This window comes from Monodelphis domestica, chromosome 2 (genome assembly GCF_027887165.1).
Source record: "Monodelphis domestica isolate mMonDom1 chromosome 2, mMonDom1.pri, whole genome shotgun sequence".
Lineage (NCBI taxonomy): Eukaryota > Metazoa > Chordata > Mammalia > Didelphimorphia > Didelphidae > Monodelphis > Monodelphis domestica.
In genome coordinates, this window is record NC_077228.1 from 505,627,850 (window position 1) to 505,643,865 (window position 16,016).

The 16,016-nt window shown below is 44.8% G+C and overlaps 1 protein-coding gene across 6 annotated transcripts in view; it reads left to right on the forward strand.

Moving 5' to 3' along the window:
- The first annotated feature begins 9,699 nt into the window (after positions 1-9,699).
- Positions 9,700-16,016, forward strand: part of KSR1 (kinase suppressor of ras 1) — a 247,528-nt gene continuing 241,211 nt past the window's right edge. For 2 of the 6 annotated variants that reach the window (XM_007485583.3, XM_056819499.1), the window contains exon 1: positions 9,703-10,471. In XM_007485583.3, coding sequence (XP_007485645.1) covers positions 10,214-10,471 — 258 coding nt within the window. In that variant the 5' untranslated portion in view covers positions 9,703-10,213. Of the gene's footprint in view, positions 10,472-16,016 lie in introns of all 6 variants that reach the window. The other 4 variants (XM_056819500.1, XM_007485577.3, XM_056819497.1 and 1 more) reach the window with 4 other exon arrangements.

Below are 16,016 nucleotides of genomic sequence, written 5' to 3' on the forward strand. Positions count from 1 at the left end.
ATATGGCAAAAGCGTGAGATAAGATCTATCTTATCATTATGGAAGGCTGGGTGGTACAGTGGAGAGAGTGCCAGGTCCAGAATCAGGTAGACACGAGTTCAAGTCCTGTCTCACATACTTTCTGGGTAAGTCACTTAATCCTGTTTGCCTTAATTTCTTCATCTTTCAAAGGAGCTGGAGAAGGAAATGGCAAACCATTCCATTATTTTTGTGAAGAAAACCCCAAATGGGGTCACTATGAGTTGGACGTGACTGAAACAACTGAACAAGCTTATCATTGCTCATCGTCAGTCCTAGAAGAAAAGTGAGAGTGACCTGGGTCTGGTGGGAAAAGCTTGGGATTCAGGAAACTGGGAGTTCTTGTCCTTGCTATCATCACTAACTTGCTATGTGACCTTGGGAAAGTCAAAGGCTATTTTTGTTTATTTTCTTTAAGATTCCTCAATGACAGTTTTTTAAAAAGCACAACCCCCCCTTACTTTCTGTCTTAGAATTGATATTAAGTATTGATTCCAAGTCAGAAGAGCAGGAAGGGCTGGGCAATGGGGGTTAAGTGACTTACCTGGGGTCAAATAGCTAGAAAGTATCTGAGGTCAGATTTGAACTCAGGACCTCCAGTTTTTGGCCATCTCTCCACTAAGCCACTTGGCTGTCCCTCCCAATTACATTTCAATCTGTCTAGGGTTTCACTCCAGGGTGTTGGAAACTGTGTTTGACACTTTTGCCCTGTTGAATCTGGGAGCTGATAAAGTCTCTCAAAAGCTCAAGTATGGGGGCAGCTGGGTAGCTCAGTGGAATAACAGCCAGGCCTAGAGATGAGAGGTCCTGGGTTCAAATCTGACCTCAGATACTTCCTAGATATGTGACCCTGGGCAAGTCACTTAACCCCCATTGCCTAGCCCTTACCACTCTGCTGCCTTGGAACTAATGCACAGTATTGATTAAGATGGAAGGTAAGGGTTATTTAAAAAAAAAAAAAGCTCAAGTATAACCTCTCATAGGCAAGATCTCAGCACATACTAAATGTTAAATAAATGGCTTAACTTTCTATCTGTAAAAGCAAAAAAGACAGAGAAACAGAGACATAGTGAGAGAGACATACACAGTGAGAGAGAAACAGAGAGCCAGAGAGAGGGACAGACACACATACACAGAGACAGAGACAGATAGAGAAATAAGGAGAGACAAAGACAGAGAGACAGGGATGACCAACACATAGAAGGGAGCTGGGAAAGGAGGGTTGGTTGACTTAGTGGGGGGGGGGGGCAAAGGTGGAAGAGTCAAGAGGAGGGCATGGATGGTCTGGGCAACTCCTAAAACGGTGGTCCTGGACAAGAACTCACCCACTGGAGTGGAGGCCACAGAGTGGAGTCTTCAGGAGGAACCGGCTAAGGATAAGGAGAGGGACAAGTCTGAGAGTTAGGACCAGAGAGAAGTAAGTGGTTATAGGACTGATTTAGTTCAAACCTCTTATTTTACAGATGAGGAAACCAAGGCCAAGAGAGATTGTGACTCATTGAAGGTCACCTAGCAAATGACAAAGTTCTGAATTCAAATCTAAGACTTTTCACTCCAGTAGATCTCAAACTGTTTTTCTAGAGCTTGAATTGAGGCCAGAAGAATAGGTAGAGCTACAATAAGCAGACATGAGAACTTGGAGAAAAAGAGGGCAATGATTCCAGGTGCAACAGTAATAACTGGCATTTCTATATCCTCTTTTAAGGTTTGAAAAGCATTTCATATCATACCAGGATCTCATTTTCACTGATAGAGGGAACTCCTGATGGGGAAAGGTGACTTAGAGGCCATTTAGTCCAACTCTTTCATTTGATAGGTGAAGAAACTGAGGTGTGTAGAGGAGAAGTGACTTTCCCAAAGTAGTGTAAAATTTAAATTGATCCATAATAATTAAAATATTATATTTAATAAGATTCATTAGTAATCACCAGAAGTAACAAAATAGAACCCTGTGCCCAGGGCAAATCTACCTGTTCAAACAGCCCACTCCACCAAAGTCGAGACCCAGGATAGAAAGAGGGCTAGCCACAGAAGACCATCCTATTTATTCTCCTGTCTACATCAGCATGTAATGAGAGGAAGACAGTGGGCTCCTGGGAAATGTAGTTCAAAGGCACAAGATTTCCAATTACACAGTAGAAAGGGAGTGCTCTAGGTGGGAGAGAATGTGGGGGTTGGAGTAGGAGAGCCCTGGGCTCAAATCTTGGCTCTTTGTGATAGTGTACCCCAGTATACCCCATGAACCTCAGTTTCCCTCACTTGTACAATGGGGACTGATAGTATAGCATCTTCTTTGGCTTGTTGTTAGGTTCAAATGGTTTGTAAAATGCTGATGCAGATTTGCTATGTTGAAGAGGTTACTTTCAGGAGACCAGTGAGGACAGTGTGAATTTTAGATTTACTCCACCTTGCTTAGTCTAGCAACCAGGAATGTATACACCCCTACTTAAGGATTAAGTGTTGAGGAGGATGGCCTATGACAGACATGTGCTAGCAAGTGACAAATAAGAAACAACCAACAGACCCCCTGGGCTGTCCTAAGTCAAACTTAAGCCATCATTGGTACATGTGAGGCACAGGAAGTGATGTAAAGAATGGTCTATATATTTCACGTCACTTCCTCTGGCTCCCTCGCTGAGACATGGCTCTCACTCGCAGAGACTTTGGGCTCTGTTGGCAGCATGGGGAGTGCTGGGTGGTGTTTGGTGTCTTGGAGGTTGATGCTTGTGGCTTGCTAGTAAGGGACTGGAGAAGCTCAGTAGCATAAGTTAGGTGAGGTGTCTTCCCTGAGCGACCTGGGTGAGTGGTTAGGCTGATTCCTTTTTCCTTTACCTCTTAAAGCACTATCCTCTTAGGAGGCCCCTCATCTCAGAGTAGGCCTCATGGCTAGAAGCTGAGCTAGTTTTAATCTTCTGAGGAAGTCTCGTGGCTGAGTTCTCTGAACTTCCCTTGTCTTAGGCTAGGCCTGAGAAATCTTATACCCTTTTCTCTCTCTCTTTTCTTAATTTCTTCCCTCTATTTTAATTAAACCACCATAAAAATCCCAAACTGACTTGAGCATTTTATTGGGATTGAATTAATCCTTGGAGATCATTAGTATAATATATTTAGTCAAGAACCCCTAAATTTACCCCTTACACTAGATAATGGAAGGGTCTTAGAGAAACTTTTGGAGTATCCATAGATATTCTGTAACTGTTTCTGGTCCATTCACTGCAAGTGTCTTTGCTTGGCTACATCAAAAGGCTCAAATAGGTTTCCGCTAAGCTCTCAGACTGCTCTCTCTTGGTTTGATTCCACTGTGGGTGTCCTGTGAGAGACAATGCTGTACAAACTGTGGGCCTTCTTACCTCTGAGGATGCGTGACCCCACGAAATGGGTCTCAGACCTTTGCTTCTGCCTTTGCTCTTTTCCATTTTTAGGTTAAAGAGATTGAAGGCTGCAATGTCGTGAGTTTTTGAAGGTCAGAAGAGGGGCTTCCCGGGCCTGTAGGTTTTGTGGCCATCCCAGGATCAATGCAATGAGGAGAAAGGAACAATCTTTGGGAGTAACCTTTAGGACCCAACCCAGCAGTAGCTGAGGCAAAGACTTATCTAGCAACCATATGGAATTTAGACTTAAACTTGGTAGGAAAAATTCTCTAATTGTTCCTACCAGGATGGGGAAAAGGGGAGAGCACGTCCCCAAGGCATGGGGCAGAGAAGGGGGCAATGTCCTCACTTTTGTCCATGTTTTGCCATTACTTTACAGGAGTTCATTGATGTTAAGTGGCTAAATGAATTGGGGCTATCGGTCTCTGGAGATTACAGTAGGAGAAACACTACTGATGGCGGCTTGAGTTAAACACATTACAGAAGAGAAAAATCTCCAATTCTCTCAGGTTATTCCTAAAACCTTGAGAAAAACATGCAGCGGGCTTCACTGTGGGGAAGTAAGGCCAAGGTACACTCATTACACAGACATCATCTCATTTGTTTGGTCCTCACCAGTCACTTACCCCTGGGCCTTGATTTCCTCATTTTTATAATAAGGAGGCTGGACTAGGTGGTTTCTGAGGTTCCTTCCAGCTCTAGATCTATATGAGCTACTCTGGAAGAGTGATGCTAATATTATTATCACCCTCATTTAGTAGATAGGGAGCCCAGACTTAGAAAGAATTTACTGACTTCACCAGTGCTACTTAGGTTATAAATGTTAGTGGTAGGACTTGAACTCGTCTTCTTGACCACAAATCTAGCCCTCTACCTACTACACCATGCTTCCTCTTATAACAAACCACTGTAGACATGTGTAAAGAACACCCCAAACTTTATAGTGATATAGAAATGTCAGCTAGCGGGGTAGTGGAGGGAGTGCCAGGCTTGGAGTCAGAAAGACTCATCTTGAGTTTAAATCTGGCCTCAGACACATCCTAGCTCTGTGACCCTGGGCAATTCACTTACATTTGTTTGCCTCAGTTTCCTCATCTGTCAGATAAGCTGGAGAAAGGAATGACAAATCATCCCAGTAACTTTGCCAAGTAAACCCCAATGGGATCATGAAGGGTCAGGACTGAAAAATGAATAAATAAACAATAGCAAAAAGAAATGCCAATTAGTAAGTGGGAGGACTCAAATCTAAGTCTGACTCTTTTCTACCTTGTTGCAAATCCTTCATATCTCAAGGATGGCTTTGGATTAAATGAGATACCATTTGTTGTTGTTGTTGTTTTTCCTCCAAAATTTTTTATTCAACAAATATATGTATATAGGTTCTATTGTTTCCTGTAGGAATTTACTCTATATATTCAGTATTACTCTAATGCATTTAAAGACAGAGAATCAGCATGGCATAATGGATGGGGCAAATGAGATACCATTTGGGAAGAGAAACACTAAATGACTTAATGACTCTTTTGGGGTACTCAGTACCCCCTTTTTTTCCTGAAAGCTCTTTGCTTCCATCTTGGAATCAATAATGTATATTGGTTCCAAAGCAGAAGAGCACTAAGGGTCACACACTTAGGAAGTATCTGAGGTCACATTTGAACCCAGGACCTCCTGTCTTTAGACCTGGCTCTCAATCCATGCGTTGCCTGCCTGCCTTCCCCACCTCCTTTTTTTCTGGAGCTTATCTTTTGTCAAGGCTATTGGTTACCAATAATAGAGGCCAGTGGTCCCTCCGGAACACTCCTCAAAGCTATAAATTGCAGAGGAAGCAATGGTCTGCCCGGGCAGAGGGAGTTTTCTCAGCTGGGAGCTCATTGAAATTAAAGGCTGAGTCTTTGTCCATATATGTGGAACACTGTGGGAGGAAGGTGCTCTGGACCATAGTCAAGGCATTACAAGGAGTGGCCTTTCCCCTAAAAGAATTCCCCTTCCCTTAGCACATATAGGACTCGGCCAATTTAATTCCAAGGTCAGAAAGACTCAGGAAATAATCTCACTAGCAGAAAAGATCTCGAGTCTCCTCCAGTCCTGAAAACTCATCTGAAAAAGAAATAACTCTTTCACTGACAATCTCAATGAGAAATTCAGCCTTTGCTTTTCTTATCAATAGATGGGTTTCATCCTTCTGGAAACTAAAACCCAGTACAGCCTGAACAAAGGGCTTTTTGTGAGCTCGGAGCCAAAAGTTCTTCTCCCTGGGCCGAAGAGAGCAAAGCCACTGGAATAAATAGCAATACTCTCCCTAGGGGAATAGTGGAAGCAGCGAAGGACAACTCTGGTTTCTTCAGTCCTTGGGGCCCCGGCAGACGGTCTTCTCATTTGGCTCCTCTCTGGGACTTGGCAGCTTAGGTTGGGCTCCACTCTTCTGAGATGAGGCCCAGTTTTTCAGGTGTGGGAAGTCTCTTCTCCAAATGGAGAGCCACTCACCCAGAAGGAGGCCAGCGCTCTGAGAAGAATGTCATAGCTCTGAGTGAATTTGTCCAGAGAAAGCTCAGGCCTCTGTTGTTTTAGTCTATGGGGGTGACTTCTAGGTACTTCCTGCATGATCTAAGAAAAGCAGAAATCCAGGAAACAAATGCTTTGGCCTTGTGGTTTCCTTCCCACCTCAGGCCCTTCTAGGGCCCAGTAGAATTCTGTGGTCAGGGATGGAAACCTCAACCTTTCCTTACCACTGGCTGCTATTTAGGAGCTGGTCACATAGTAGGCTGCCTCTGGCCAAAAGCAGACTGCAAGTCTTCTTTCCTTCAATCCAAGCCTCTTTATGTCAGGGGGATATGCTTCTGGAGAAGGAAATGGCAAACTATTCCAGTACTGTTGCCAAGAAAACCCCAACTAGGCATGTCACTTAACTCTGTTTGCCTCAGTTTCCTCATCTGTTAAATGAGTTGGAGAAGGAAATGGCAAACCACTCCAGTATCTTTGCTAAGAAAGCCCCAACTGGACAAGTCACTTAATCCTGTTTGCCTCAGTTTCCTCATCTGTTAAATGAGTTGGAGAAGGAAATGGCAAATCACTCCAATATCTTTGCCAAGAAAACTCCAAATGGGCAAGTCATTTAATCCTGTTTGCCTCAGTTTCCTTATCTGTTAAATGAGTTGGAGAAGGAAATGGCAAACTATTCTAGTATCTTTGCCAAGAAAACCCCAAGTGGGCATGTCACTTAATCCTGTTTGCCTCAGTTTCCTTATCTGTTAAATTAATTGGAGAAGAAAATGGCAAACTACTTCAGTATCTTTGCTAAGAAAATCATCCCAATGGGGCAAGTCACTTAACCTTGTTTGCCTCAATTTCCTCATCTGTTAAATTAATTGGAGAAGAAAATGGCAAGCCACTTCAGTATCTTTGCTAAGAAAATCATCCCAATGGGGCAAGTCATTTAACCCTGTTTGCCTCAGTTTCCTTATCTGTTAAATTAATTGGAGAAGAAAATGGCAAACTACTTCAGTATCTTTGCTAAGAAAATCATCCCAATGGGGCAAGTCATTTAACCCTGTTTGCCTCAGTTTCCTTATCTGTTAAATTAATTGGAGAAGAAAATGGAAAACTACTTCAGTATCTTTGCTAAGAAAATCATCCCAATGGGGCAAGTCACTTAACCTTGTTTGCCTCAGTTTCCTCATCTGTTAAATGAGTTGGAGAAGGAAATGGCAAATCACTCCAGTATCTTTGCTAAGAGAGAAGAGTCAGACATGACTGAAAAATGACTGAACAAGACACTTTCAGTGCTGAAATGGAAGTGAGGTGCATTCCCATGGACAACTTGATGAGTAGTTTTTCTAGACTGGGCAAGTTTCAATTTGACATGGACACAGAGAGAGAGAGCAAGCTCAGTAAGGGCAAAGACTTTAACAAAGGCAGCAGGAGAGAGATACCCAGCAGTGCCTTGCCCGTGGGAGGTACCCAAGGCATATTTCAACCCAATTCCATAATATTTATTCAGTTCCTAGCAGGTTCAAAGAGAGGTGCTGGGGATCCAAAGGCGGGCTCTTCTCAGAGAGTCTACAATCCAAAGAGTTTGGCATGTTTCCTGAATGAATAAATGTATGCAAAATGAGATCGAGTGTTATTTTTGAGTCAACACGAGGGCACTTTCAGTAACAAGGCTGTATATAGAACAGAGTGTTTCTCCTACTCCTATTATCACCATATGCTGATGGAAGCTCCCTCAATAAGGGAGTCTGCGTTGTGGGGGAGTGGAAAGGAGGTGACAAAGTGGGGTTACAAAGATCTGGTTCAAGTCCCACCTTTGACACAGACCAGCTATATGATCCTGGGCAAGTGGCTTAACATTTCAGTGCCCAACGGTATGTGTGAGGTTTGCGTTGGGATTTTTTCTCACAGGGAATTCCTAATGTCCACAGAATCATAGGGCTGTTTGAAAATAGGCTTGGAGTCAGGAAAATAGGTTCGAATCTCACCTGGCTCACATAATAGTTGTGTGATCCTGGGCAAGTGACAATCTCTCTGACCTGCTTTTTTATGAGGGGGCTGGACTTAATGGCCCTCATGGTCCCTTCCAGCTCTGAATCCATGCTTGTGTATGATGAGAGAGAGAATCTGAGATCCCGGACCTTGATTAAGTCATTTAACTCCTTTATGGCTCAGTTTCCTTATCTTTAGGAGAAGGTTTGATTTGTTGGCTTCTGAAGGGCTTTCCAGCTCTTAACCAATGATTATGTCAGGTTGTTTCCAGCTGGAAATCCCTATTTCCCATCTCCTGAGGGAGACTGTACACATCTAGGTTCTTGGAAGGCAGGGATTCTTGTCTTCATCGTCTTCCCATTCCCCATCCTCATCTCCCCTTTCTCTGCTCCTAGAAAAGTGCCTCGCACAGAGTAGGTGTTTGGAGATGGTTGAATTGAATTGAAAAATGGGAGTGAGAAATATATGTTGGCCTGGAATTCAAGGGAAGATAATTTCTAGGAAAAAGGGTGGGAGGGATGATCAGTCTTGGTGTGCCAGAGTTGAGAATGGGAAAGAGGAAGGAGGTAATGAAGCCTTCTTCAGTTATTTGGTGGGACATTCCTCCCTCCCAAGATCTGCCACTTTTCATGGTCTGAGTGAGTCTGGAAAAGTTATTAAGGGAGGGACAGCTGCAGTAACACTTCAAATGCAGAGATCCTTGGGAGAGTCAAGACTTCTAGATGCCCAGAAGCTTGGGGGTGGGGAGAAGGGAAGGGAACAAGCATTGATATAGTACCTACAATATGTCAGACAGTATACTAATACAAAGAGTCTCTCATTTGATCCTCACAACAACCCTGGGAGGTAAGTGCTATTATTGTCTCCATTTTACAGATGAGGAAACTGAGACAAATAGGTTTCTGGACCCAGATGTGAACTCAGGTTTTCCTGACTTCAGGCTCAGGCATTTTTATCCACTTTGGCCTTAGAAGAGGCAGAGGTGCCTTAAGAGCTAAAAGAGACTGTAGTGGTCATCTAGTCTACCTCTCCCATATTACAGATGAGGAGCCCAAGGCTCAGGGAAGCCAAGCTTTTGGCTCAAGGTCACAGGGGATGCTTATTCAGGGGAGGATTGAAACCCGTGTCCTCTGACTCTGTAAGACTCTGTGTGCTGAATCATAGACTCTGGATTGAAAAGGAGTCACCTAATCCCCCCCCCCTTTTTTTTTTACAGAGGGAACATTGAAGTCCAGAGATGTTAAGTGACTCCACCAAGGCCACTGAAATTGTGATGGGGCTGGTAGTGCTTCCATGTTGATTACTTCTGATTTATCCTGTCTATATCTTGTTGGCACTTAGCAGTTTGCCTGTTCTCTCCCCCACTGGTTGGTAAGCTCCTCTAGAGCAGGAGTCTTTCGCCTTTTTTTTTTAACCCATACCTTCCCCATTAGAATTAATACCATGTATTGGTTCTAAGACAGAAGAGTAGTAAGGGCTAGGCAATGGGGGTGAAGTTACTTGTCCAGGGTCACACATCTAGGAAGTATCTGAGGTCAAATTTGAACCCAGGACCTCCTGTCTCCAGATCTGGCTCTCTATCCACTGAGTCACCTAGCTGTCTCCGTTTTGCCCTCCCCCCCTCAATCCCTTGAGCCTGGCACCTAAATAATAAACCTTCACTGATTGACATTCTGTGGTGGAGTCCAGGTCAGCCCTCGCGCCCCGTTCTCTTCTGTCAAGCTCTCTCCCAGGGCTTCCAGCTGCCAGGATCAGAGGGCGGTGCCTGGTTGAAGCAGGCTCCGCCTACGTGTGTGTGGGGAGGGTGGTGCTCCCAGAGGGTGCCGCGCGCCAAGCTGGACCGCGCCCCTCTGAGGTGTGAGCCGGCCGCTGCAGGGGGCCGCCCGGCCTCGGAGCGCGCACCGCTGGGACTGCGGACACAGCTGGCTCCCTGCCCGTGACCGGCTCAAACAGCAGGTGCGCGGCCAGGACTACAAGTCCCGGCGTCCTCCGCGGGCGCCTGCCGGGCCTCCGCGGCCACTCCGGAGAGCCTGAGAGCGGAGCCCTAGAGGCAGTAGTCGGAGCCGCTGCAGCGCCGAGCGCTCATTTCGCTTTGGGTTCGGGAGTGGTGGAGCTGCAGCGAGTAGCAGCAGTGGCAGCGGCAGAGGCATTGGCATTCAGCAGCAGCAGCAGCTCCACCAGCTCCACCAGCAGCAACAGCAGCAGACTGCTGCAAGGAGCCCCAACGGCGGCCGCGCGCTCGGGCCATCTGTGGCTCCCCGCCAGCCCGGGTGTCCGGGCTCTGGCTCGGGGCTCCTCCCCGCCTAGCCTGCGCGCCCTAACCCCGCGGGTCCCGATGCCGAGGCATGGATAGAGCGGCGCTTCGTGCGGCGGCAGCGATGGGGGAGAAGAAGGAGAGCGGAGGGGGCGCGGCAGCTGCTGCAGATGTGGGCGCAGCTGGAGCCGGGGCCGGGGCCGGGGCCGGGGCCGCGGCCGGCCGGGCTCTGCAGCAGTGCGGCCAGCTCCAGAAGCTCATCGACATCTCCATCAGCAGCCTGCGGGGGCTGCGCACCAAGTGTTCGGTATCCAACGACCTCACCCAGCAGGAGATCAGGACCCTGGAGGTACAGGGCTGGGCAAGGTCAGGGCAGAGGGGCAGGGGCGGGGGGGGGGGGGGGGTTGGGCAGGGGTCCATTTACCCGACTCCGGCAAGTCCAGTCAAAGCCACGAGAGGGTGAGCCAAGCTCTGGCTGCTGGGGGCTCCCGGTGCCAACTACCCCCTCCCCCCCTCCGCAGCTACCTCTTCTACACCATTCCCCGAACTTTGCAGCTTTAAGTTGTACACCCTTCCTGACATCGAGCAATCATTTGTTATACGCCTACTATGTGCCAGACTGTGGAGATGCAAAAGCAAAAATGAAACCCTTGGGGTTCAACTGGAGTTGGGGGAGGGGGGGAAGTTCTGGGAGTCCAGAACCGCCCCCCCCTCCCGATCTCTAGCTCTCTCTGTCTGGGTCTCTCTGGCTCTCTCTTTGTCTCTGTCTCTTGTTCTATCTCTGTCCCTTCTTCTCTGTGTCTCTTCCTCCCTGTCTCCTTTCTCGGTCTCTCTGGGTCGCTTTCTGTCTCTTCTCTCTGCCTCTGTCTTCTCGTAATAAATACTGATATCTGTGAGCCGCCGATTCTTTCTTTACATGCTGCTGATTGGCAGCTGTGTGTCCATGGACTTAAGGGAGCTATTCGTTCCCCTCAAAACACGGACACCCGAAATGGGGTGGGTGGGGAAGGTAGGAGAGACAAGACAGTACTCTGCTGCAGGAGAAATTTATCCTTCTAGGGAGGCAAGAAGTCCTTCCCGTTTTCAAGGAGTTTGGGGGAAGAGGTCAGACGACAAGTTTTGAAGTCCCGCACCTCTGCTGGCTCCTGCACAGATTCTCGGTCTCCCACTCCCCGTCCCTTCCCATTTTTTAGGCCCGTGAGGTTCTTAAACATGTTTCTCCTTTTGTCACTGGGCTCCGACTATTCCATGTTCATTCGAGGACACTCCCATCCCTTGCCTGCCAGTGTGTGCTTAATTAAGTCTCATTTTCAGAAAAGTCCCTCCTCCACCTTTACCTCTTCTCGGACTCTGCTCTTTCTTGCTGTGTGCCTGGTATGGGGATGGTCCCTGCAGCATCTCTCTGCCAGCTGCTTTGCTATGCATCAGACTTAAAAAAAAAAAAAGAAAAGAAAAGAAAAAAAGAAAGGGTCCCCCCCCCCCTTCTTCTTCTTCTGCTGAATCGGCGTTTCTGCCCTTCAGTCATTTGTTGCCTCGCCTTTGGGTTACCATGGTATTAAGCTAATCAAAACAATTACCCACCTTCTGTTCCCCTGACTTCCTCCAAAAAATGGACTTTGGCTTATAACAGATTATACTTAGGAATATAGCATTTTTGTTGGAAATAATCGCCATTGGAGGAGTACTGACGGTTGGGGGAAGGGGAAAAGAGCTGCTGTTTTGTTTTTTTCTAAAATGACATCTCCTTCCAAACTCTCCAAGGGAAGTGAAGGCTTAATTGGGGTTGGGAGAACAATGTAGGAAGGTAGTTAGGTTCAGAGGGTCCATCCCTTCCCTTCACTTCCCCCTCTTCTCCCCTCCCCCCACTGCCGGGGTTCACACACAATGGGGGTGAAGATCGGTTCCTCCTTTCCAAACAGAGCTTTTGTCCAGAGACTTGAAAGGCAGTGCATGCCCAGTGACTTTCTAGGGTTTAGGCTGTGCGGTCCTATTAGAGAATGGCGTCTGGGTTTGGGAACTGGCTATTTGTCAGAGGGAGATAGGGTTCAGAAGCCGTCATTTGACTGAGCTTGGCCCTTCTTTCCCTAGCTTCCCAAAAACAGGGCCCCCAAATTGCCATTTCTGTTGTTACTGAATTATTGGTCAGTTGTAAGAGAACCAGTGCTTGGTCAGAGGTATTTTGAAGAGGACAGATCTTCACTTCCTCCATATCAAACATACAGGGAAAAATTCACATTCTTATCCAAGGGACCAGGGGGTGCAGGCTTCCCCCGTCTGAGCTCAGAAATCTATAGTTAGATCGGGGCTCTCCATGTAAACTTTTGTTATTATTTTTTTTCTGTAATAGCTGTCTCTCCTCTCACTCTCTGTCTCTCTTCTCTGTCGCTGTCTCTCTGTCTCTCTCTCTGTTTCTGTCTCTGTCTGTCTCTCTCTCTCTCCTGGACATGATTTTCAAGAGAGTCTGATTTCTTGTGAAAGAGAAGCTTGAATGTGTTGGCCCGATGGCGTTCAGTGACAAGGTGAAATGCTTGTGTTGGTTAATTACAGCATGAGGGCAGGTTCCTGTGGTTGCTCTGTTTGGTTTCTCTATTGTCAAGCAGAAAGAGAGGACTCTCTGGCCGGTTCTTAGACTGTCCTCATGCTGCTCTTGAGTGCTGCTTGGATCCCTGGGTGTTTAACAGAGGTACTTGCTGAATAGTCCTCTGGAGGTGGCACCGGGACTATTATAGTACCACTAGATTCTGAGGGCTGGAGACTGGAGTGAAAGGACTGAAGCAAGAAAAATCTCCATTCTCATCCAATTGACCAGGGGGTGCAGGCTTATTTCCTCTTACCTTGGAAAATATGTATTTATATTTATTATGTCACATATAATAAATACAGTTTATTATTTTAATATATTTTATTAAAAACCCTTACCTTCTGCCTTAGAATCAATACTAAACAGCAGTGCCAATGCAGAAAGAGCACTGAGGGCTAGACAATTGGGGTTAAGTGACTTGTCCAGGGTCTCATAGCTAGGAAGTTTCTGAAGCCAGATTGGAAGAAAATTCTAATTCTAAGGCAGGGAACCTGAATTCAAATTCTGTCTTAGATATCTAGAATGGTACATTTTGAGCTGGAAGGGACCGGAAAGACATCTAGTTTTTCTCCTCCCCAGGTTCCCCATTTTGTAGCTGAGGAACTTGGGCTCCAGAGAGGGCAATGACTTGCTCAAGGTCACACAGGGAGTGAGTGACAAGAAGCAACATCATTGACTTCAAGTATTTTTCCTCTTATATCATGCTTCCTTCGCTGTTTCCTTGGAAGGGGCAGCGCAAAGATGCTGAGATGGAGAGTTATTTCTGAGGGAGGACAAAAAGGCCATTTTGGCCAGGCAAGTTGTTTTCTCGGCAAAAAATGATACTGAGTGCTATACTTCACAGTTATAATCCCTATTCTCCCCATCTTACTTGAGTTATTATGAAGAAAGCATCATGCAAATCTTCAAGGCCTATAGAATGAGTTATTACAATTTTTTTTCCCCTTGGGTGGGTCATCCATAGCCCTGAACCATCCTTGGTCAGTGCCTAGGATTGTCTGGTGATCTCCCCTCTGTGCTCTGGGGTATTTCATTTGGATAGGGAATTGCCCAAAACAGCTAGAAACACCCCAGGGATTGGAGAGGATTTGCAATGGAAATGAGGGGGAAATACTCATTTCTTTGTCCTCTCTCACCAAGATGGATCCAGATTCCTTCCCATGTCCCTAAAAGAAGAGACTGTGGTTATTTTCAGGTCAGAAAGAAGATGATGCAAGTGTCCCCTTTCACCAGATGCTGTGACTCTCACAAGAGGGCCTTTTGGTGGAGATAGAGAGGAAAGAAGAGGAGCTCCACAGGAAGCAAGCCTTGACTTTCTGTAGATTTTCCACAGCCTCTAAAGAGGGTGCTTTCTTTTTCTATCAATCTATCAATCTATCAATCTATCTATCTATCTATCTATCTATCTATCTATCTATCTATCTATCTATCTATCCCCTTCTCTCTGTCTTTCTATTTCCCTCTCTTTGGGTCTATCTGTCTCTATTTCTGTCTCTGTCTCTTTGTCTCTGTCTCTGTTCTCTCTTTCTCTTAAAGGGAGGCAGAGTACCAAACAGAGACCAGCCCAGTGACTTCAGAATGTCTCAGCTGGAGTAGAATCCTCCTGAATACCAGGCAACTGTGGCCTCTAGATAAACTTCTTGCAACATTGGAGCCAGAGTTCTTAAAACCCATCTGGTCAAAGGGCTTATCTTGTGTAATAAAAGAAAAAAAACAGAATCCTTAAAATATTTATATGATGGTGGGATGAGAAGGGAGATTGGATTAGATGCTCCTGAGATCCTTTCCAGCCTTGGGGTGTTGGGTGAAGGGCTTAGATTCAGAAGGAAGGTTCTATCTTGACCCAGATGACTCTAGGCAAGTCATTTAATTTTCCTGATAAAGCAGAGTAATAACACTGACTAAACAGGGTTATTTTCGGGGAAAAAATAATATATGCAAAGTGCCTGCATTTTGGGAGATCCTGGAGTCAAGTCACTTAACCCCAATTGCCTAGCTCTTATCACTCTCCTACCTTGGAACCAATGTTAGCTATGACATCAGTCACCAATTCTTATGCACTGATATGTGTCTCTAAATCTATCAGTCAATCTGTCTGTCTGTCTGTCTGTCGAGTTGGCAGTGTGGTCAAGGAGCCTGAGACCCAGCTGTAGAATCAAGCATCTCACACCACTGCTTTGGGTTATCCTAGTGCCACAGGCAATTCTCCAAGATTCTAAATTGCAAATAGAACACATATGGAAGATACACATTGGTGAAGGGAGCTCTCTATTCTGTTGAAAACAGGACTGGTAAATGTAGACGTGTGTGTATACATATATACACCTATATACATATATGTGCATAAGAGCATAGGATAAAATATGATAAGATAGAGCATTGGACCTGGAGTCAGGAAGAAACAGAGTTCTAATTTGGCCTCACCTCACACATATCCCAACTGTGGGACTTTGGGCAAGTAATTTAACTTCTATTTGCCTTCACTTCTTCATCTGTAAAATAAATATAGTAATAGTATCTACCTTCCAGGGTTGTGGTGAAGATAATCATTAGAACTATGTCTGACACATAGAAAATACTTTATAAATGTTAGCTATGATTATTACAGTATTGTGCAATATAGGGTGTTCCAAAGTCTTAGTATGGTAAGAAAACCCAAATTAAGGTTTTGGGGATATATTATATTATATTATATTATATTATATTATATTATATTATATTATGTTATGTTATGTTATGTTATGTTATGTTATGTTATGTTATGTTATGTTATGCTATGCTATGTTATGCTATGCTATGCTATGTTATGTCACGTCACGTCACGTCACGTCACGTCACGTCACATCACATCACATCACATCACACCATACCATACCATATCACATCACATCACATCACATCACATCACATCACATCACATCACATCATATCATATCATATCATATCATATCATATATTATATTATATCGTGTTATATTGTGTTATATTATATTATATTATGTCATGTCATGTCATGTTATGCTTTTGTTATATTATATTATATTATATTACATTATACCATATTATTATATTATATTGTTATATTACATTATGTTATATTATAGACTACATTATATTCTATCATATTATATTGTGTTATAGTATTATATGTTATGCTGTACTGTATCACATTGTATTATAACATATATGATATATCATACCATAAATCATATTTATTTATTATATTACATTATATGGTATATTATTTCATATTATATATATATATATATGGAGTTTCCAAATCAAGATTGAGGCATATTATATATATATATAT